This window comes from Desmodus rotundus, chromosome 9 (genome assembly GCF_022682495.2).
Source record: "Desmodus rotundus isolate HL8 chromosome 9, HLdesRot8A.1, whole genome shotgun sequence".
Taxonomy (NCBI): domain Eukaryota; kingdom Metazoa; phylum Chordata; class Mammalia; order Chiroptera; family Phyllostomidae; genus Desmodus; species Desmodus rotundus.
In genome coordinates, this window is record NC_071395.1 from 110,488,183 (window position 1) to 110,508,033 (window position 19,851).

At 60.8% G+C, this 19,851-nt stretch overlaps 2 protein-coding genes across 4 annotated transcripts; one reads left to right on the top strand and one right to left on the bottom strand.

Moving 5' to 3' along the window:
- On the top strand, nt 1–5,488 carry UBALD2 (UBA like domain containing 2). Of its 2 annotated transcripts, none has more exons than XM_053910426.2 (3): nt 1–343; nt 673–735; nt 4,502–5,488. In XM_053910426.2, the coding sequence occupies exons 1-3, from the start codon at nt 224–226 to the stop codon at nt 4,817–4,819; spliced, it is 501 nt and encodes a 166-aa protein (XP_053766401.1). In that variant the 5' UTR covers nt 1–223; the 3' UTR covers nt 4,820–5,488. The 2 variants fall into 2 exon arrangements, with proteins under 2 accessions (XP_053766401.1, XP_024409482.2); XM_024553714.4 differs by lacking the exons at nt 1–343; nt 673–735 and adding exons at nt 1,073–3,485; nt 3,925–4,024.
- Nucleotides 4,168–19,798, bottom strand: LOC112298913 (glutamine-rich protein 2). Of its 2 annotated transcripts, none has more exons than XM_071219420.1 (16): nt 18,974–19,798; nt 18,069–18,154; nt 17,439–17,536; nt 16,848–16,962; nt 13,921–14,175; nt 13,064–13,186; nt 12,888–12,962; nt 12,538–12,702; nt 12,318–12,439; nt 11,816–11,881; nt 11,457–11,558; nt 10,526–10,729; nt 10,114–10,258; nt 9,662–9,746; nt 9,189–9,329; nt 4,168–4,290 (listed from the first exon to the last, which is right to left on the bottom strand). In XM_071219420.1, the coding sequence occupies exons 1-16, from the start codon at nt 19,737–19,739 to the stop codon at nt 4,277–4,279; spliced, it is 2,562 nt and encodes an 853-aa protein (XP_071075521.1). In that variant the 5' UTR covers nt 19,740–19,798; the 3' UTR covers nt 4,168–4,276. The 2 variants fall into 2 exon arrangements, with proteins under 2 accessions (XP_071075521.1, XP_053767253.2); XM_053911278.2 differs by lacking the exon at nt 4,168–4,290 and adding an exon at nt 5,563–7,853.
- Nucleotides 19,799–19,851: the final 53 nt, after the last annotated feature.

The following is a 19,851-nucleotide window of genomic DNA, read 5'->3' on the forward strand; positions in this document are numbered from 1 at the left end:
CGCGGGCCAATCAGCGGCGGCGGCTCGCGGCCCCCGAACGTTGGGACACAGCCCCGCCCCGCACTGTTGTTTGTGTGTCGGCGGCCGCGGTAGCCGGACCACAACACTCGCCGGGCGGGCTGCGGGGCGGCGAGGGTCTGGAGGCCGCGGGCTGCGGCGAGCGCGAGCCGAGGGCGGCCGGCCTCCCGCGGCCGCCGAGCTGGATTGCGCGCCGGCCGAAGCCATGTCGGTTAACACGGACGAGCTGCGGCACCAGGTCATGATCAACCAGTTCGTGCTGGCCGCGGGCTGTGCGGCCGACCAGGCGAAGCAGCTGCTGCAAGCGGCCCACTGGCAGTTCGAGGTTCGAGCGGGCCGGAGCGAGCGCGGCGGCCGGTCCCGGTTCCCGGGGCGGGGGCGCGGGCCGGGACGCCCAGCCTCGCGCGACTGTGGGAGGCTCTATTTATATTGCCCGTAAGGCGATCCGCGGCCCCGTGGTAGGGCGCGGGGTTTTGGGGCGGCGCGGAGGGCCCTGCCGCCCGGTACCCCTGCGCGCGGCCCGGGGATGCCAGAGGGGTCGGGTCCGGCGGCCTGAGCGCGGCGCCGCGGACCCTGCGGAGGCCGGGCGGCCGACCCTAGGTCTTCCTGCTCGGTGCCGGTTAACTGCCTCTCCGCCGTTGTGTTTGTCCGCAGACCGCCCTGAGCACGTTTTTCCAAGAAACCAACATTCCAAACAGTCACCACCACCACCAGATGGTAAGTGCGGCCGGCACCGGCGGGAGGGCGGGCGGGCCTCGCCGCGGGTCGTAGCTCCCGGGTGCCCCGGCCGGGGGCCGGGGGCCGCTGTCAGCCGCCGGCGGTGACAGCCATGTTGCCGGGGAGCGCCGCGCCGCGATGTAAACAAAGAGCCAAAATGTCTTCCAGGAAAGAGTGGCTCTCGGCCGGCTGGCTCACCCAAGTTTGTGTTCCGGCTTCCTGAGCTGCGGAGTCTCGACCTAAAGCCATGTGCCCGGGGCTCTCCCGGGGGCGAGGAGTAGGAGAGAGGGGAGGGTGTCGGGGAGTGGGGAGGGGGCTCGGATGAGAAGTAGATGTCAGGGGACCCGGGGATCCAGTGAAGGGAGGTCCCTGAGGGGCTGAGAGCTGGGGTATTTTTTTGCGGGGAGGCCCCTCTTGCTGTTGGACTGGCAGCCACCCATCCAAACAACTCGGCTCTACAGGGAACAGGAAAGGGATAAATCCACCCGGGCTGGGAGCTGGGTTTGACCCAGAGAGGTACAGTTTTCTTTCCTGTTTATGGAAAAGGACATACCCTGAGCGTGGAGGACATACAGATTTTGACAAGAAAATGCCCAGCATTTGCTTTTAATCTCAGTATGTGAACAGACGTGAGTGCAGGGAACAGAAGTGGTTCAGGCCTGGATTTGCTTGCTTGCTTTTCCCAGCTGGCCCCCAGGCCTGAGCCTTTGCCCTCCTGGCTGCACCGTGTCCTGTGTCCACCCGCCCAGGCTGTCTGTCCCTTGTGCTGTGGAGGCCAGAACGCTTGTCCTCCCCACCCCTCTAGTTACCTATTAGCCCTGGTTGGGGAGAAGGGACTGCCCCAGGCCCAAGAGTTGTAACACATTATTCCCAGGAGATCTGTTATAGCATCTTGGGTGTACTTTTGGTGTTTTTGGCTCTGGTATCCTTGCCCATGGCTCCCTTTTCAGAGCTGCCACCTTGCCTGGAGCAGCTGCAAATGGTTCCTCTGCTGCGTCTAGTCCTTGACATGCTGTTTTCAACTGGTTGCAAAGAACAAATAGAGAAGGGTCTGTCTTGACCTTTTAACCAGCTTTGTCTTGGAATGGCTCATGCTGTATACAGATCAAAAAACAGAAACACATTAGAATGTGACAGGAGAATCCTGCTGGTTGCGGGGCTGTGGCTGCTGGGGCTGGCTCATCATGACCCCAGGGGCCTGTCTGGAGGAGACCCAGCCCCGTGGGAAGCCCTGCTCTCTCACCTCACACTGGGAGCGCCCTGCCTCCATCTCCTCTCAGAAGGGCCTTTGCTTGCTTTTGGGTGGCCAGGATGAAGAGCTGTATATCATTTGTTATTTACATGTTTTTGGGTTTTTTTGTGTTTTTTTTAACAAAAAACGGTAGAAATAATTACTTGGTTAGGCCAACCAATTTAAGGGGAAAAAAATTCTGGGCTTAGGATACTAGTGAGTAAGAAAGTCTTAATTTTTTCCCCTTGCAGTTATATTTAGTGAATGTTAACATAAGTTTACATATTCAGAACGCCAAGTTTTGGTCTAAAAACGTTAAAAAAGAAACAATCTGCTTGGCCTCGGGGGTGGGTAGTGCCTGGAAGGCTCAGGCCAGAAAGGGGACTGGAGGTCCCTGGAGGTTCTGCTCCTTATCTGCAAATCCCAAGGTATCGAAATCCTTCTGAAGCTTCCTTCCCTCGAGGCAGGTGTTGGGTTGTGTAACGGACCTCACAATCAGTGTATCCATCAGTGCACAGGGCCTCGAGTACCCCATCCTGATCCTCTGGGGGAGAACACCCTGCCTGCTAGGAGTCAGTCGCTTTTTTAGAGACTGACTCTAAAGGAAATCAAAGGAAACAGTTAAACAGAAACAACAGACGAGTAATGGCCTCAGAACAATAACAGAAGTGACTCAGGGCAAGAGGAATTGATAAATGGTTGTCCTGTAGGTTACTGTACGTTCACATGGTTGGAGGCGCCTCCTCAGATAAGGGGGTTCCCGGGGACCAGGAAGGAGAGAAGGGCCCACAGACTGGAAGCTGCAGGGCACTGGATAGGTGCAGGGGGCACGGTGTGCTGGAGAGCCGGGAGGCTCCATTCGGAGTTGTTAGAAGCCCAGACTGGAGCAGGCTCCAGGGCTTCTGGTCTGAACCGCTGATTTCCAGGTCCAGAGGCGAAGGAGCCTGCTGAGCTCACTCAGGCAGGCAGGCAGGCACCGGTGGCCTTTCCGGACAGTCTACACGATGGCTGGCTGGCTTGGTGAACTGGGGAAGTTGGTCACGATGCTGTGATGCAATTGGCTTCTACTCCCCCCACCCCACCCCCATTCATTGTTTCCTGCTGCCGAGAAGTCAGCCCTGGAGGGGGCGGGCGGGGCAGGGAATATTGCAGGGAGGGAAATGGGCTGGGTGAGGCCAGGCCTACAGGGAGCTGTGTGACTGCCCCTGAGGAGGACAATGGTCAGGGATTCCTAGCTGCTGATACAGCTGGCCCAGCTGCCAGCTCCGGGTGCTCCCCCTTCCCCTTCTGGCTGGTCTTTAACTGCAGAGCTGGGAAAGCTCCCCAGTGACAGGTGAAGAGTCCTAGAATCTTGTTCCCACACCGGCCTGGGGGAGGGGCCGGTGTTGCTAAAATTAGGAGAAATTCAAACATGGACTTCCTGGGAAAGGGAGAGTGAGTCTCCGATGAGGTCTGAACCAGCTGGCTGTGTTGGCCTCCTGTGCTGTCTCTTCCCCAGGCCCGGGGTGAGGCGCCCCAGGTGAGGTGAGGGTGGATGGCAACTCCACCCCGCCCCCAATACTGCAGGGTTGGGGGGTCTGCAGTCTCTGATGTTCACAGGGAACCAATTCTAGCCCTTGCCCTTCCTGGCTGGGGTCCCCTGATCAGAAATGGCAGAAAATAGGAGTTTGGGGAGTCGCCTCCCAGGGTAGTAGCAGAGGACATTGGATGATGGGATATTTGTGGTTACCCCCAGGAAGTGGGCTGAGGGGGACTGGGCGGACAGACACTCTGCCAGTCTCTGACTAAGAGCAGCATGCGGGGGGGGGAGACTAGGGACTCAGCAAACTGAAATCCCAGGGTTTGTTCTCGGGGAGCCCAGCGTGAAGCTGCGCTTGACTGTATGTATGATGAAGCGGGCTGAAGAGAGATTAAGAACCTCTCAACTTGCACCCTGCTGGGGGCGTGTTTTGGTCCAGTGACTCGAGCTCTGGACCGCAGTTCCCTCGCCGGCATCCCGGGAGAACGATGGAAACGACCTGGCGTCTTGTGGGCAGTAAGAGGCACGCTGGCTGGTGGGTGAGTGTAGAATGAAGCCAGTGCTGGGAGTGCGGCTCCTCTGAGGCCGGCCCTGGGGACAGGCCCTGGGCCTGGCCACCCTCCCTGGACCAACAGCCTCGCAACATCTGAGGGCAGATTACTGGGGGCAGCTGGTGTCTTACCTGGGGTGAGGCGACGCGGTGGTGTCTGGGCTACTCCCTCGTCCGTGCTTTAACCTGACAGCCCAGCTTCTGGTCGGAGCGAACCTCCTACTTCAGACACTCCTCAGGGTCATGAAACACTCTCTGGTTTTGATGAAAATTGTTGGGTTCGTCTTTATTTTTTGTTCTTACGGGCTCAGAGCTAGGGTGCTTTTGCCCCATTGGGGCTGCCGTGGAGGGGCTGGCCAGTCCCCTGGGTGAGCCCCCCGGAGGCTCCCTGGAACCACAGAGTGGGGCTCAGAATCAGGGGGCCCCGGGGGACAGCCCACCCGACACCTGTGTTCTCTCTGAGCAGATGTGCACCCCCAGCAACACGCCAGCCACGCCGCCCAACTTCCCCGACGCCCTGGCCATGTTCTCCAAGCTCCGCACCTCCGAGGGCCTGCAGAGCGGCGGTGGCCCCATGACGGCTGGGGCCTGCTCCCCTCCTGCAAACTTCAGCCCCTTCTGGGCCTCGTCCCCTCCCAGCCACCAGGCCGCTTGGATGCCACCCTCCTCCCCAACGGCCCACAGCTTCCACCACCTCCACCACCCACAGCCCACGTGGCCCCCCGGAGCACAGCAGGGGGGCACGCAGCAGAAAGCCATGGCTGCCGTGGACGGCCAGAGATGAGACTGGACGCCGCCGCCGCGCTGGGCAGTCCGGGGTCATGGGGACAGAGGAGGGCTGGGGTTGGGGGGCCGGGGCGGGCCGGGGTTTCCTGAAGATCGCACTGGAAGATTTTATAAAGGAATTTTGGGGGGTGGGGGTAGTAGACCTCCTGAGCCACTTGGGTCCTTCAGGAGTTTCTCTTCAGGCAAGTTTTTTTCTGTTTTTAATATATAACTATAATATATAAATGTAACTAATGTATGTGAGTGGGCCGGCCAGCCTGGGGTCAGAGGGAAGAGTCAGAAGACCCTCCCCTGGGGTCAGCACCCCTTCCTCTGCCCCAGCCCCAGGGCAGGTGCTGGGGGGCCGGGCGGCACGATAGTGTGGGCACGAGGTGTCCGCTGGCTGCCTCCTTTCAAAGGTCACGCCTTCGGGAAGGGGGAGGAGAGGGCCACCAGCAAGTAGTGGCTCCTGGAGGGGCCCCCGAAGGTACCTGGGGATCAAAGGTGTGGGGGCCTCTTCATTCACAGGACATCCCCACCCCTGCCAGGGGCGAAGGCCCAGGCTCGCCTTTCCCACTGCGTCCTGGCCTGGCGGGGAGCTCGCCTTTGGAGCTCGTCGTTCCCAAGTCAGTCATTTCACCGGGGTGACGTTTTAATTTTAAGACTTAAAAGAGACTTTTCTAACTTCCCTGGTTTGCAGTGCCTTTATTTGCTTTGGTAGGGAAAGCTTCCTCCTCGGGAAGACGGGGAGCAGGGGCTCGACTGCTGCAGTTGGATGGGGATGGGGTCCCTGGCCGGGCGGCTGGTCTGGGTGTCCTGACCAGGGGCTGCCAGGACGGGCTGGTCCAGTTGGGTGTGGGGAGAGGAAGGACCAGTCCTGACTTGGGTGCTGTGACCCTCTCCTTCTTGACCTCCCTTTGTTGCTCATCATAGGCTGGGCTTGGTCCTGCGGCCACTGTCTTGGGGAGCTCAGTGGCAGCCCCAGCCTTCTGCCAGGTGCCCCAGGCCTCTCCCAGTCTTGGCTGTTCCTGCCCTTGGCTTCCTTCCACCAGGGTGGCCTGTCCTTGTGTGTGCGGTGTGGCTGTGACCCAAAGGTTGACCAGGGCTGTCGGGGAGCCCCAGCGACAGGGTTCTCCCCTTCTCCCAGCTACTGAAACCCGGGCAGGAGGCAGCTCCTGGTCCAGCAGGCCCTTTCTCTGCTGCTCCCATGCACGGGTCAGGGTGAGGGGGGGGGGCCTGGTCACTGAGTGTGGGGGCCAGCCCCGGGGTTGGGATTCTTCTCTGAGCCCTGGGCCCCACAATGGGACTGGAGGCTCAGGCCCAAGTGAGGTGACACTGGGGAAGAGCCCTTCCTAGCAAGCCAGCCGCCCTGTGGGGCTGCCCCAGCCCCACATGTGATCTTGTCTTCAAAGCTGGGTCTGTCCTTTCAGTTTTGTTTCCTGGTTGGAAATCCCTAAAGCTCCTCCCACCCTCACCCCTGCCCCTGCCCACCTGTGCTTTCCCAGGCTGGAAGGGGCAGCCCCTTGGCTGGGGGCGGTTACACGCAGACTTGGTCTGGTGAGGGCCACTGGAGAGCCCAGGCGTGGGTTTTGTTGTCCTGGCCTTTTTGGGGACTGTGGTTCCTTGTCCTTCCATGGGTGTGAGGGAGGGCTGGCCTGTCCCTGCAGCTGCTCCTCCCTGCCAGGCTGGTGCGTTTGGTTTCTAGGCCAGGGACTTTGACATTTCTCAGGGAGGGTGAGAGAAACAGGAGCCCAGGCAGGAGCAGAGATCGGGCCGGGCCCTGCCTCCAGCAAGGCAAGGGCACCCCAGGGTTCAGGCTGCCCCCTCCTGCCACCCGTCATCACTTAAAGATGAATGGGGCTTGGCCCCTGGGGAAAGAAGGGGGATACCCCTCCGCAGGGAGCACCGGCCTGAGCCCACAACACCCTAGCCAGCCCCACCCTCTTCTGCCCACGTGGGATGGGACTGGGGAGAAACCCTGTTCTGGGCTGTTTCCTGCTCACTTTGCTCTGTGATTCTGTCACCCTACCCTCACACCCTAAAACAGACCTGGTCTCAGATGTTGCTTTCCCATGGTGGGGAGACGGGGTGGGGGATCCCCATCTTTGAGGATGGAGCCCGTGAGAACAGACCTGGGCACAAAACTGCTTCAGAGACTCAAGGCCTCAGGGTGGGGGCTTGTCCCTTATAGTAAGGGCCCCTGTCCTCTGTCCCCACCAACCTGCCAAGGCCTTGAATACAAAGGACTTGGTGGTGAGCCCTCTTGTGTGTTGAGAACCAGTGGGGAGAGACAATGGGAGCTGCAGGGGCTGGAGCAGGCCAGGCCTCCAGGGCCGCACACCAGTCTCCATTTTGAGGGGCTGGGCAGAAAGGGAACAGGGAAGTGGCCCAGCCCTGGCGGACCCTGCATCTGAGCCCTCCTGCCTCAGCAGGGCCAGCGGCAGAGGACCTCAGAGACTGTCCCGGGTGGCTGGTGGCAGTGATCCCCGACCTCCCCGGGCTCTGAGCCAGCAGCAGGAGGGCAGCGGGCAGCTGCCACCCTCACCTCTGCCCCAAGGGTACAGCTTGCTCACAGACAGCGTGTGTCCCAAGAGAGGAAAGTGGGGCCACAGCCGGGGAAGGCAGCAGCCCTAGTCTAGCCCGGAAGATGCTAGCAACTGAGAGAGCAGGCCTCCCTCCGGCCAGCCCGAAGCCCCGGCAGCCTCTGGGAATGGCTCCCAATGAGTTTGGGGGGTGCCCTGCTCTAATTCTCATGCTACAAGCCAGGCCCCCCCCCTCCAAGAGGTCTGCCCCCTGCACCTGGGGGACCTCCCTTCACTCCACCTTCCTGAGCCAGGGCCAGAGAAACCTTGATGCCCCTGGAGCTGCTTCCTCAACCTTTATTCAGAGCTCTGCTCGGTGAGCAGTGGAGGACCTCGGCCCCCGGGTGGGCTCCTCCAGCCCCTCCCCAGGAGGCATGTCCACGCGCATCTCAGACCCCTCTCGGGGGCTGAGCCGCTGGGAGAGGCGGCCCTGCGAGGAGACCGGTCTGTCTGTCCGCTGAGGAGGAGGCGCTGCAAGACAGGAGGCACGGGGATGGCTCCGCCTGCTCCCCACGCCTGCCGCAGCCAAACCCCAGGGAAGCCCGAGCATGCCAGGCTGCTCAGGGGACGAAATGCTGGCAAGGGAACCTTTCCCGGGGCCGGGGCGTGTGGTCCTCACAGGTGCACCTCAGCAAGGCTCCTGGATAATCACTGAGTAATGATAAACAGGCCCCTTACTGCCCCCCCAGCCCGCCCCTTGGCCACGTGTCCCGTGTTAACACCGGGACTGTTTAGGCAACAAGCACAGGGGAGCACAGGGGTTTCCTGGAGACTGCCCTCTCCCCTGCTTCCACGTTGCTAACGCCCTCAGCCAGACAGTGGGGTGCCGGGCCGGGAGGAGCATGGCACCCCCTGCTCCGTCCACCACAGACAGCCTGGCTTTGAACTCCAGCACTGCTGCTTCCTCCCCATGTGACCTTGGGCAGGTACCGTGAGGTGACCGAGCCTGGGCCTGGGCTAACTCAGCTGTGAGTGAGGCTCACAGGGGCCCCCCCCCACGTCGGCGTGAGGGCTGAACTGTGTGTGCGTGGGTGCCTGTGGAGCTCCTCACCGGGGCTGAGCCCTTTCCACTTCCCACGGGCTGCCCCCGATGCGGGAGGCCCTGACCCCGAGAGCCTCTGCGAAGCATGTGGGTCCATGACGTCACAGGAACGAGGGCAGCGCCTTTCCTCCGGGTCTTGTGGGGACCCGACTTCAAAGCAGTACTCATTGGCACCCCTTTTACTGACAGGTGAGGAAACTGAGGTCTGGAGAGGGAGGAGACTTGCCTAGAGGTGCCTGGACGTGACCTGGCCTCCTGGCTCCAGGCCAGTGTCCCTTTCTGGCCCCCAGGTGTGGCCTCACCCTGGGAGGCCCTCAGCCCTCTAATTTTCAGGCAGGACTTAGCCCCTCAGGGGACAGCAGAGATTCTAGGGACCCTCCAGACCTGCGGGCAAGGAGGAGCCCCTCCACGGGCAGGGCCAGATGACCCAGCCACCACCATGCAGAGCACGTGAGCGCGCGGGAGCAGGGACAGACTCAGGTCGGAGCCAGAGTGTCGGGCTGCCGCCTGCCGCTATCACCTCTTCTGTGAAGCAGGGCACTCCGTAACAGTGTCTGACCCACAGACCCGGGGCGCGGCCAGCAGTGACAGGTGCCTCTCTTCCTTCTCCTGTCCCCTCCCTCAGCTCCCAGGCCCTTCCTCTCCCCAGGGAAATAAAGGCATATACCGGCCATGCACAGGAAAAGGGACTGGTGGAGCGAGGAGGCGGCGCCTGGCGCAGGCCTGGGGCCTCGGGAAGGACACTCCACACAGAGGGACCCTACCTGAGGTGTTGCCAGCCGGCGTCTCTGCGCTCTGGGGCCGAGAGGGCAGTTGGCTGTGGTCACCGAGGGACGGCTGCCGCTGCACGTGGGGCCGGGACAGCTTGGCCTTGTGCCTGGTGATGCTTGAGCCTGATGGGGACGCTGGAGAGAAGGGTCCGTTCTGAGACATCGACTGAGAGCTCTGTGGGGACCCGGGGGAGGGGAGAGGACCGCAGGCTGCGGGGCACAGCCAGCCCCGAGAGGAGCCAGGCCACGGCATCCTGGCTGAAGCACAGAGACGGGACAGCCCTTGGCCACCTGCCAACAGTGGCCTGGGGCCTTTGGAGACTGAACGTCCGGATTCGGGGAGGCAGAAAAGGAGACAGACAGGTCCCGTGGCCCCAGGAAGTACGTGGCATTCCAGGTGCAGGGCGGGCGGGGCCCGGGGTCCTGAGCAGGGAGCCTGAAGGGCAGCTGGGCCGCCAGACACTCACTGTCTTTTCCCAGGATGCCAGGCAGCCTTGTGTCCATCCGTCCCTTGTAGATATGTCCATCTAGGCCCAAGATGTCCACCTCGTGCTGTGGAGGTGGGTGGGTGTCCATTACCATGTGGCACCCAGAGCTCTCCCTCTGCTCCTGTCCCCATCCAGGCCTGGGGCACTGAGTGCAGTCCTCCCCGGGCTCCGGCACCCTCCAGGGGCTCTGGCAGCACCAGGGGACAGGGACAGGGTGAGGGGAGGAGAAAGGGGGAGGTGCTCTTGCCCTTAGGGCCTGTGGCGGGGGCTGCGCATAACACCTGCGACATTCCTTTTCCCAGAACCTGAGGCTTTAATAGGTCTGGTTAAGAAACTGGCAGAGGGCAGGATGAGGTGACCTCTGGCGGGCTTTCCAGATGACTTGAGGACCTGGGGCCATGTTAGGGTCCCCCCTCCCGGGCAGCCCGGACCTTCAGGGCGAGCTGGATCTCCTCAGGGTGCAGGCCCTGTGGCAGGTGCTGCAGGCGGGTGCGGCGGTAGGGGTAGGTGAGTGTGTGGCTGCCGCCGCAGGGCCGGGGCGCCGTCGAGTAGGTGTAGTCCGCCACATCTGGCGCCCTGTGGTGAAGACTGCAGAGTTATCTGGAGCAGACGTGACCTGGGCCACCTGTGGTGGGGCCAGGCCCAAGGGAGGTGGGGCAGCTGTCTGCAGGGGTCTCTGGGGGCCAGGGCAGGAGCAAGGGACAGAACAGGCAGGGGAGCGAGCAGAACCACCTTCTGGCTGAGGACCACACACAAAAACAGGCAACCGTCCCTCCCTCCCCAGGGCTTTCCCCAGCTGTGGCCGAGGGGTTTCTACGGCCAGGGGCTCCGTATGTGTCCTACCGTTTGTAGCAGGGGGAGCTGAGGCACTGGGCCTGCAGCAGCTCGCGGATCATCTGGCTGCTGGCCTTGACTGAGCCCCCGTAGTGGATCTGCACCTTCTCGATGTCCATCAGCATCTTGGAGTGCATGGTGTGCAGGCGCCCCACGCTCCGCTCCAGGGGCGCCAGGTCGGCCCTTGGGAAGGCCGTGCTGCCCAGCTTTAGGCTGTGGGCGCAGGAAGGAGGGTGAGGCAGCCACAGAGTCCGCAGCTGGTACCCAGGCAGAGCCCCAGCACACACCACACCCTGTCAGCCCCTGGCTCAGTGGGACCCAGGGTGGGCAGGAACCCTTTCCACAGTCCCCAAGGGGACGTGAGCAGGCTTGCAGGGAAGGTTTCTTGAGGTGGGACAGTGCGGAGGAGCCACCCAGAGGGGATCCCAGTTCCTCCAGCTAACCGGGGCAGTGCCGCTGGCCTCTCCCTGTCCCCGCACGTCCAGTCTGCACTCCTAGAACCCCTAGGTTCCTAAGCGCAGTGTGAAAACCACCCTTTCCACTGAACCTCTGGAGGCGGGAAGGCTGCAGGGAGGTGGGCAGGAGCCCGGAGCAGCATGAAACCACAGCCCACACTCATCCTCCACATTCGCCGAGTGGCCCTCTCGCTGAGTGACACTGGCCTCCCCTCCACCCCCCTCCAGTCCCATGCCAGGACTGCTGAGCCAGCCGCAGGGTCTGGGGGTGTGAGGAGCTAAGGTGGCTGGCACCCTTGGTGAGGTCCCAGCGGGACTCCCCACGGGACTGAGGGCAGGTGATTACTGGTCCTGCCTCTTGCTTCTCCAGTGCCCTAGAAAGAGCTGCTGCTAGCTCTGAAGTGTCCCGGCGGTGAGCAGGGCCCCCCCACATCACCTGTCTGTCTGGCCTCCCTGGAAAGCTCTGCCCAGGACTCTGCATGTACCTGCGGCCCTGCTGCCGGACCTGATCCAGTTCAAAGATGGTGTAGGGGCGGGTGGAGCGGTTCCCCGGCAGGCTGGGCCCCATGGGTGTCACGGGGATGGGTCTGGGCAGGGGCAGAGAGGAGCGGGGGCTGGAGTGTGAGGAATCCCATCGTCCAAGTCCACCGCCCACCTCCCCCATGCCGCCTGCCCGAAGGACCGAGGGGCAGGCAGCTGTCCAGGCAGACAGGCATGGAGCCACTAGGGAGGACAGGAGGAGGGGACACGTGCTGGAGGCAGGTAGCGAATGGAGGAGACACGGCCCCACTGTGCCCACCCCATTATGGCCACCCAGCTGGGTCAGCCCGTTGTGGGCACTCACTGTCCGGTCACAGGGGTCTCCAAGGGACGGTCACAGGACAGGCAGTGGAAATGTGCCAAGAGCTGCCTGTGAGGAATGGGACACGCAGAGGGTGAGTGCCCTACCCAGAGGGTCTGCAGTGGGAGAGATGGAGAACCCACCCTGCCCTGCTCCCCTGGAACTCACGGACTCTCAGGCCCACAACCAGGCGCAGATGCAGCACCCGCCTGCCCTAACCCACCTGTCCCTGAGAGATGCTCTGTGTAAGCCTCAGGCGTCCTCTGGTGGCCAGTAGTGGAAATCCCGCAACTCAGGCTGCCTCGGCCAGTCCCCCAAGAGTGGTCTCAGCTCTGGGGACTGGGGACTCCCTCCCACTCCATTTTCACTGTCCTACGAAGTGGCCTGAGCTCTACAATACTGCCACTCCTCCTGTGGGGCAGTCCACACAGGCTCAGCCATTCCCCAGAGCACACCGTGTGCCTGTCGGGGCTGCACACCTGGGCTTCCCTTCTCCAGGCCGTACCTCCGCATGCAGGCTGCCTCGTCAGCCTGGTAGAGTGGGGAGCGCTCTTTGAGCTGCTGTCGCAGGGATTTCCACCGGTCCTCCAGCGACTGCTTCACAGGGTCCAGCTCCAGGCGGTCCAGCTGCGGGGCGGGAGGTGGGGGGCGTGCGGGTAGAGAACCAGGTGAGCACAAAGAGAGCAGGTGGGGCCAGCAGGGCCTGGGGAAGGTGGTGCCCCCACCTTGCTGTCCATCTCCAGCAGGAGCCGGTCCAGCATCTTCTGCCAGTCCTGCTCCTGCCCACTCATCTTGGCCACCAGCTCCTGCATCATGTGATTCAGCTGCTCCGTGGTGGCGTCGAACTGGACACGGCTCACTTTGGCGGCCAGGGCACTCTTGTCGGCTTTCTGCCCGGAGAGAGAAGGAGGCCCCCCCCGACCCAACAGGAGAGAGCCACCCTGAGGTGTCAGCCCTGACAATGAGCCCACATCCGCCCTCCACCCCCATGGGCTCCCCTCCACTCCTGGCCTTTCAAAGAATACCCAGCAGGGCCTCCCGGGGACAAGGCCGGCCCTCTGGGCCAGATCCCTACCACATCAATCTCCATCTCCAGGTGCTCCCTGTTGGCCTTTTCCCTCTCGAGCTTCTCCAGACCCTGGTACAAGGCCTGGGGGCAAGGACACGGAGAATAAGGAGCAAAGAACTGAACAGCGGGGGTGGCCAGGGTCGCGCCACACCCCCGCCCTAGCCATCCTGCTGGCAGCTCACGTCGATGTCCTTCTGCTTCTGCTGATGGTCCGCAATGAGGTTGCTGGTGGTTATGTTGAGCTTCTCACAGTCGCCCTGCACCTGCAGGATGGCCCTCTGGACGTGGCCCAGCAGCTCCTCGTCCTGTGGCGAGAGGGACAGAGGCAGGCTCCCTGAGGCTGCAGGGCACCGCAAGCCAGCCCTTACAGCGTCACCCAGCAGGCGGGCCCACTGCAGGCGGGTGCTGGCTCCCCTTCATCACTGCCTCAATTTCCCACCGACAGCAGGAGGCTCTAGGCTCTCCTGTGAGCAACCCCAGGGGGCCAGGAACGCAGTTTCCTGCCTCCTGTGGACCAGCCCCAGGGGACCTGCTCAGCCAGGGCTGGGGGGTGCAATGGGTAGAGGTGATTGAGGCTCAGGAGTAGTGAGCTGCCCTCTGGTCCCTGAGAGTCAGCGTGGGGGCTGCAGTCTGCCCACCCGCCCTGGGCTGGATCAGCATTCCAGAACCCAAGAGGCAGGACTCAGGCCCTGTGGCTGTCCCAGCCCCACCATCAAGCCTGCCCTTTGGAGGGCGTCGGGCAAAGGTCTGGAAGACTGGCACGGAGAGTCAGCGACTCCTAAAGCTGTGCCAGCATCCCCGAGGCATGTGAGGGGCTCTGCTCCACCCTCAGCCAGCTGTGCTTTCCCAGTCCATGGTCCCCCATTCCAAGAGCTACTCGCTGTGACCCTGTGGATGGACCAGGCACCCTTGTGAGGTCAGTAAAGGGCCCCACCCTGAAAAACCAATGCCTGGGGCCTCTCTTAGCCACTCCTGGCTCTGTGCGCCTCCCCAAGAGGCCAGGTGTGGCTGCAGCAGGAGGGAGTCCAGCGGGAGTCACCTGGCTCTGGAGCTTGGCCTTCTTGGAGGGCCGCGAGGCCACCAGGCTGTTGACCATGTTCTGCAGCTGCTCGTAGCGCTGCACCAGCGTGCTGACCTGATGGCTGAGGTCCAGGCTGCAGGCTGGGCAGGTGGCCGCAGGGTCAATCTGGCCAGGTGTCAAGGTTATTGGGGTCTTCTGAGGTGCTATGCTCATAGTCAGCAGCGTGGAAGAAGAGGCCAGCATGCCCTCGATGACCATCCGGAGCTTGTCTAACTGTGGGCAGGCGAGAGGGAAGGTGCAGGGCAGTGAGCAGGGCCCGGCCACGCTGCGTCCGCTGTCACTGCCGGCCTGTGCTCTCTGCTCCTCGCCTGCCCGCGCCTGCGCAGTCGCCGTACCCTCAGTGCCTCGTGGAGTGTGTGGCATGTGGGAGGTGCTCAACGTCTGGCCATTAAACAGTGACCAAGGTTCTCAGGAAGGGGGCATCAACACTGAAGGAAGCCCGTGCAGGAGACCTTTCTCCAGCCAGCCCACTGGTGCCTTAGGACGGCATAGCTCCTCCAGCTAAACCCCAGAGAGGTGACATCTGTCAGAGGTTCCTGATGACACGCAGGCCCGGCTCCGGCCTGGGGACAGGAGGGCAGCCTCGCACAGGCTCTGTCCTCACCCGGCATGTACGCAACCAACAGCAAAGTGCTATGACAAGTGCCACCGCCACTCCAGGGCTCTCTCGTGGGCTGGGCGGGAACAAACTCCTTCCACTGGCCCTCCGGCTCTCTGTTGTTTCCTGTGGTCCTACTTTGTCCCCACAAACGATCGGTCCCGGACAGGTGCTGATTCAAGGGCAACCGGTCCCTGGACTGGCCGAAGACCTGTGCCATGTTGCCTGGTTCAGAGAGAGGGCCTGGGCCAACCTGAGCCCCCTCTCAGGGAAGTGTGTGACATAGCAGGGCCGGGGACAGCCACTGTGGACCATGAGTGAGAGAGGCAAAAGTTGCCAGAGTAGAATGGAAGAGATGTGAGGGGTTTTGAGCGAACGGTTAAGGAAAGAGACTCGGGAACAGATACACACCAAAACAGACAGAGAGTGGCCTGGACCAGACTGCACCTTGGCCTGGAAGCCCCTCTTTCTCCAGCTCCCTGTACATGTACCTGCTGCCCGCCAACCTCCCTTCTGCCTGGGCTCAGGGCAACTCCCTTGCTTGCAATCAGAAGAACCTACACTCTCCTGAAGAGTCCAGAAGAGCCTGTCAGTGGGCCCTAGGGTTAAGAGGGCTGTTTAATTGTCTCTAGAAGACAGGAAGATGCTCCCCAAACCACTGGCATTTCAGTGGGGTCAGGAAGAGAAAGAAATGGCCATTCCAGGAGGAGGAGCAGCAGAGGGAGCGGCGGTTAGGAAAGGCAGGAGCCCCAGAGGCTGGAGAATCAGGTGTGGGAGGCAGGACCTTGCTGGCACTGCCCCAGGAGGCCAGGCTGCCCCACGGGGAGTGAACTCCCTCCCAGTGTGAATCTGGGAGGAACCTGGAGGTTGCTGAGCTCAGACATGGGCTTGGGAATGACAGGTGACTCTCACATACAATGATCTGCTCTGGGGTCGTGACGCAGTCACATCACTGTCCCCTGGGAGTGGCCCAGAATGGGGCCTCTACAGACATGAGCCCCCTAGGCTCAGCAGGTTTTCCTATCTGCTTCTTCAGAGGGCTGCTCGTGGTTGGCACTCCTCAGCGGAACGTTCTGGGGTGACCACGGCTGGCATCACCCAGGATTTAAAAGCAGATACCCTCAGGAGAAAGACAGCCCACAGTGTGGGAGAAAATACTTACGAATCACACATCCTGTAAGAATCTAGTATCTAGAACATATAAAGAACTCTCGATAGCTAGAAAATAGAAAGACAAATAACCCCATTTTCAAATGGACAAAGGATTTGAATAGGCATCTTTCCAAACGGGACACACAAATGGCCAGTAATCACATGAGAAGATGCTCAGCATCATTAGCCGTTAGGGAAATGCAAACCAAAACCAGCATGAGATGCCGCTTCACACCATCAGGAGGGCTCTAACCAGCTACCTAAATAAAAGGAAAATAAGCGTTCGTGAGGATGAGAAGTCGAAACCCTCATGGGTGGCCGGTGGCGATGTAAATGGTGCGGACTCTGGGAAACACTTTGGCAGCTGCTCAAAACGTTAACCATAGAGGTTCCGCATACCCCAGCCATCCCACTCACAGGCACGCAACCGAGAGAAGAAAGAGCGTGTCCGGGAGAGCCGAGAGGCAGAAACACCAGATGCCCTTCTGCCGACGGCTGGGTAAACGGAATGCTACGGCAGAGCCATCAGTGGACCACGACTCGGCCACCGCAGCAGGGACTGAAGCCCACGCTGGGGCAGGAAGGGGCCTGGAGAAGCTCGCGCTGAGTGAGAGGAGCCAGGCACAGAAGGCCATGTGCTGTGTGACTCCACTTAACGGGACGTGCCCAGAACAGGTGACTCCCCAGAGACAAAGACTTCTTGGTGACTGCCAGGGGCAGAGGAGGCAGGGACGGGGAGTGACTGCTAACAGGGACAGGGCTCGTTTCGGGGTGACGGACATTCTGGAATTCAGCCGTGCCGAGGGCTGCACACTTTTGTACATGTGCAAACAACCAGCTCGTTCACTTTAAAAGGGTGAGTTCTATGTGCATGAATCACCTAATTTTGAAAGATGGGGGAAAGCCTTCAAGGCGGGCGGGCAGGCCTTGTCGCGGGCCTTGCCCCTCGTGAACCTGAAGCCTCAGAGCCACTTCTGGATAACGAGAGGCTGAATCCTAGATACAGCCCCCCGTACACACACACATGCACATACACACAGAGGAGGAGCTGGGGGGACAGATGAGGCTGCCCCCACCTGGGCAGCAAACCTGAGAAGGGCCCTGGCCCCCGTGCTGAGGAGGTGGGGAGCCTCACCTGATCCTGCAGGTAAAGGGAAGCTTCGGAGACCGAATGTTCCATGCTGGTCTTGCCCCGCTCCTGGCTCTCCCTCAGCTCGGCCAGCTCCTTCTCGATGTCAGCCATGGTGACTCTGCATGCACAAAGGATGGGGTGGCCATGGCGCCAGCCCAGGGGCCCGGGCCCCCCGGCGCCGGCCCAGCCGTCAGGGATGGAGGCAGACGGACCAGGGCTGTTTCAGCCCTCCCAGCAGTCTCTGTCTAGGGAGCCCAAGGCCCTGCCTGTCCTGGGGTGGGTGCCTGGTGTGCTTCTGGCCAGCGAGGCCTGGCACTGTGGAGAGAGGACTCAGAGGGACTCTAGCAAGTACTCCCAGCTCCAGACTGGGGACGGAGTATAAGGGGCTTTTTTGAGAGGTAGGAGAGGAGAGCTCTTTCAAACCCTGGTGCTGAGTTGGTTTAGGAACTTGGGGAACGTCCACCAGCAACTTGAACTAGATGTGGGCAAACTGAAGAGTGGACACCACCCAGATCAAGGTCAGTGTCTGGGCAGACCAGAGCTGCTATTGCCTCCCAGGCTGAGCACAGGTGAAGTCAGGCTGGGGGCAACTACCTGAGGATGCCCAGCTGCAAGCTCAGCTGGCTGCTTTTCACCTCCTTCCCCACTTCCGGTTGCTCTTCACCCTCCAGGATCTTCTGTATCTTGTCCACCTACAAGCCCAGGGGAGGAGGAGGGCCAGGCAGGCTGGAGTTCTTGGCTTTCTGAAGGTGCCTCTTCAGCCTGAGCAAGCCTCTCTCCCATTCCTTAATCCTAATCCAACCTTCTGACAAAAACCAAGGTCCCTTCCTGACATCCATCCATTCATCCATCCCAGGGATGGAGAGAGGTGACCATAAGAGGACCACCAAAGGCCCAGCAGCCCCTTGCCATAACCACTGGCCCCAGCCAGTCCCATACACTCGGCTCCAAGGCTGCTCCGGGGCCTGGGTTTTACTGGAAACGGCTGCAGATACCAGGACGAGTGTGGGCCTCCTTGCCAGAGCTGCATCGTAACAGCTCCAAGTGTCTGGTTTTTGATTGGGAAGCGGACAAGGTAATGTCCAAGGGCCTCTCCTACCTGACGGACTGTCGGGACCCAGGGGCTCGGCGAGTATGTGAAAGGACCGTGTCAGGCATCACAGCGCCAGGGGGGCGGGGGGGATTCCTGGCTCAGGGCGAAGGTGGCAACCCTCCCTTGTGTACCTTCACTTTCTCATGCCGCATTTCTTTGGTCAAGGTCTTTATGGTCTTCAGCTGTTCTGGCAGGTCTGGCGGTATGGTCTTTTGCACTATGGAAAATGGGAGCCTTCGCATCAGAAATGGTAGGGTTCCCAGTGGGCTTCTCATCCCCGTTTCCAGGCCCCACGAGGAAGCTACCCCGAAGAACACAGTCCAGGGGGGATGGGATAGGGAGAAAGGAGACAGGAGTGTCCATAGCTCGCAAGCAATCCACCTAAGGAGGCCCTGCTGGGGTGGCTCAGTGGCTTGAGCACCGGACTGTGGTTGAATTCCGTCAGGGCACAGCTGCAGGCCTGGTTGCCAGTAGGGGGCGTGTGAGAGGCAACCACAAGTTGATATTTCTCACCCTCTCTTTCTCCCTCTCTTCCCCTCTCTCTTTAAGTAAAATATTAAAAAAGAAAAAGAAAAAAGAAATCTATCTAAGGCTTAATACCCCTGGTAGACCACTAAATCCACCTAACTCCCAACTCTACACTCAATCATTCTGGACCTGGAGCTGTGAATGGACAAAGTTAGGTTTAAATCTTCAACAGTCTCTCCTCCCACCCCCAACAAACACTGTTGGTGTCCCGTTCCCCCACATCTTCCCGGGCGGCTATCCGTGGGGCCAAGTCCTGAGAACCTGCCTCATTCCTCTACTGAGGCTCCTTTGCTCCTGCTGGTTTAACTCCATCTTTGGGACCCCGAAGGCTCTATGAGAGCCCAGAATGACTAAGAATGGGCGTTTTTTTGTTCTGGGACTCAGGGAGGAGCCCGGCTGCCAGGAGTTGAGGTCGGGGGTTGGAGGTTGGTGGGGGGTGGGGCAGGGAAAAGATGAAATCAATTCAGAACAAAGACCACGGCCTCTCCTCCCAGCCAGCGGTACCCACCCATCAGGGAGAGCAGATACTGGATCTTCTCCAAGTCAGACTGGCCGGCCTTCTTCTCATCCAGGTCCTTCATGGTCTCCTTTAGCTCCATGTAGAGGGCAATGAGCTCCCCCATCATACGGAACGTTTCCACCGCCACGGGAAAGCTGGGAGCCACTCTCTCCAGTGACTCGTGTCTCTCGCCCCGGAACTCGCTCCTTTCCGGTGAGACTTGGTAGAGATGGTAAAAGGAGTCTGCTCTCCTGAACGAGGCGCTGTCCTGGCGTGGGGTAGTCTGAATATAAGTCCCAGGTTGGTTTGGATCCAAACCTACTTGGACATACCTATCGAAATCTGGGTATCCCGGGCCACGTGGGCCGGGGTACACGAGGCCCGGGATAGGGGGTATGTGGTCACGCTGATCTGGGCCAGGTGGGACCAAATGCTGTTGATCTGGGCGTGCAGGTTCCATACCTGTGCTTATTGGTGTTGGACCACGCTGGTCTGTGCCAGGAGGCATCAAACCTTGTTGATAAGTTTCTGTTGGTGCCAAACCCGCTTGGTCTGTACCTGGTGACATCAAACCTTGCTTGGCTAGGAATGGTGGCACCTGGGTATGCCGATCTCTGCCTGGAGGTACCACACCGTGCTGATATGGGCGTGGCCATATAAAAGTTGGAGAATCCGCATGGGATGGAAAGCCACGAAACTCTGTGCCTGATGGTACCCAGCCTCGGTAATCTGCACCTGGTTGCCTCACACCACGCTGATCCATACCAGGTTGCATGAAACCACGTGGATATACACTGGGCTGGGCCACACCACGGGGATAGGCCCCTGGCTGGACCAAACCAGGGGGATATGCACCACTCTGAACCAACCCATGCTGATCCACTCCA

What these genes read in the sequence shown, in the direction of transcription:
- UBALD2 (XM_053910426.2), top strand. Translation starts at nt 224, where the DNA reads ATGTCGGTTAACACGGACGAGCTGCGGCACCAGGTCATGATCAACCAG. An exon ending in CGGCCCACTGGCAGTTCGAG is followed by an intron (nt 344 to 672) that starts GTTCGAGCGGGC and finishes GTTTGTCCGCAG; the next exon opens with ACCGCCCTGAGCACGTTTTT. An exon ending in GTCACCACCACCACCAGATG is followed by an intron (nt 736 to 4,501) that starts GTAAGTGCGGCC and finishes CTCTCTGAGCAG; the next exon opens with ATGTGCACCCCCAGCAACAC.
- LOC112298913 (XM_053911278.2), bottom strand. Translation starts at nt 19,739, where the DNA reads ATGCAACCTGGTATGGATCAGCGTGGTGTGAGGCAACCAGGTGCAGAT. An exon ending in AGAAGCAGAAGGACATCGAC is followed by an intron (nt 12,963 to 13,063) that starts GTGAGCTGCCAG and finishes CCTTGCCCCCAG; the next exon opens with GCCTTGTACCAGGGTCTGGA. An exon ending in GCCGGCTGGCAACACCTCAG is followed by an intron (nt 7,854 to 9,188) that starts GTAGGGTCCCTC and finishes CCTGTCTTGCAG; the next exon opens with CGCCTCCTCCTCAGCGGACA.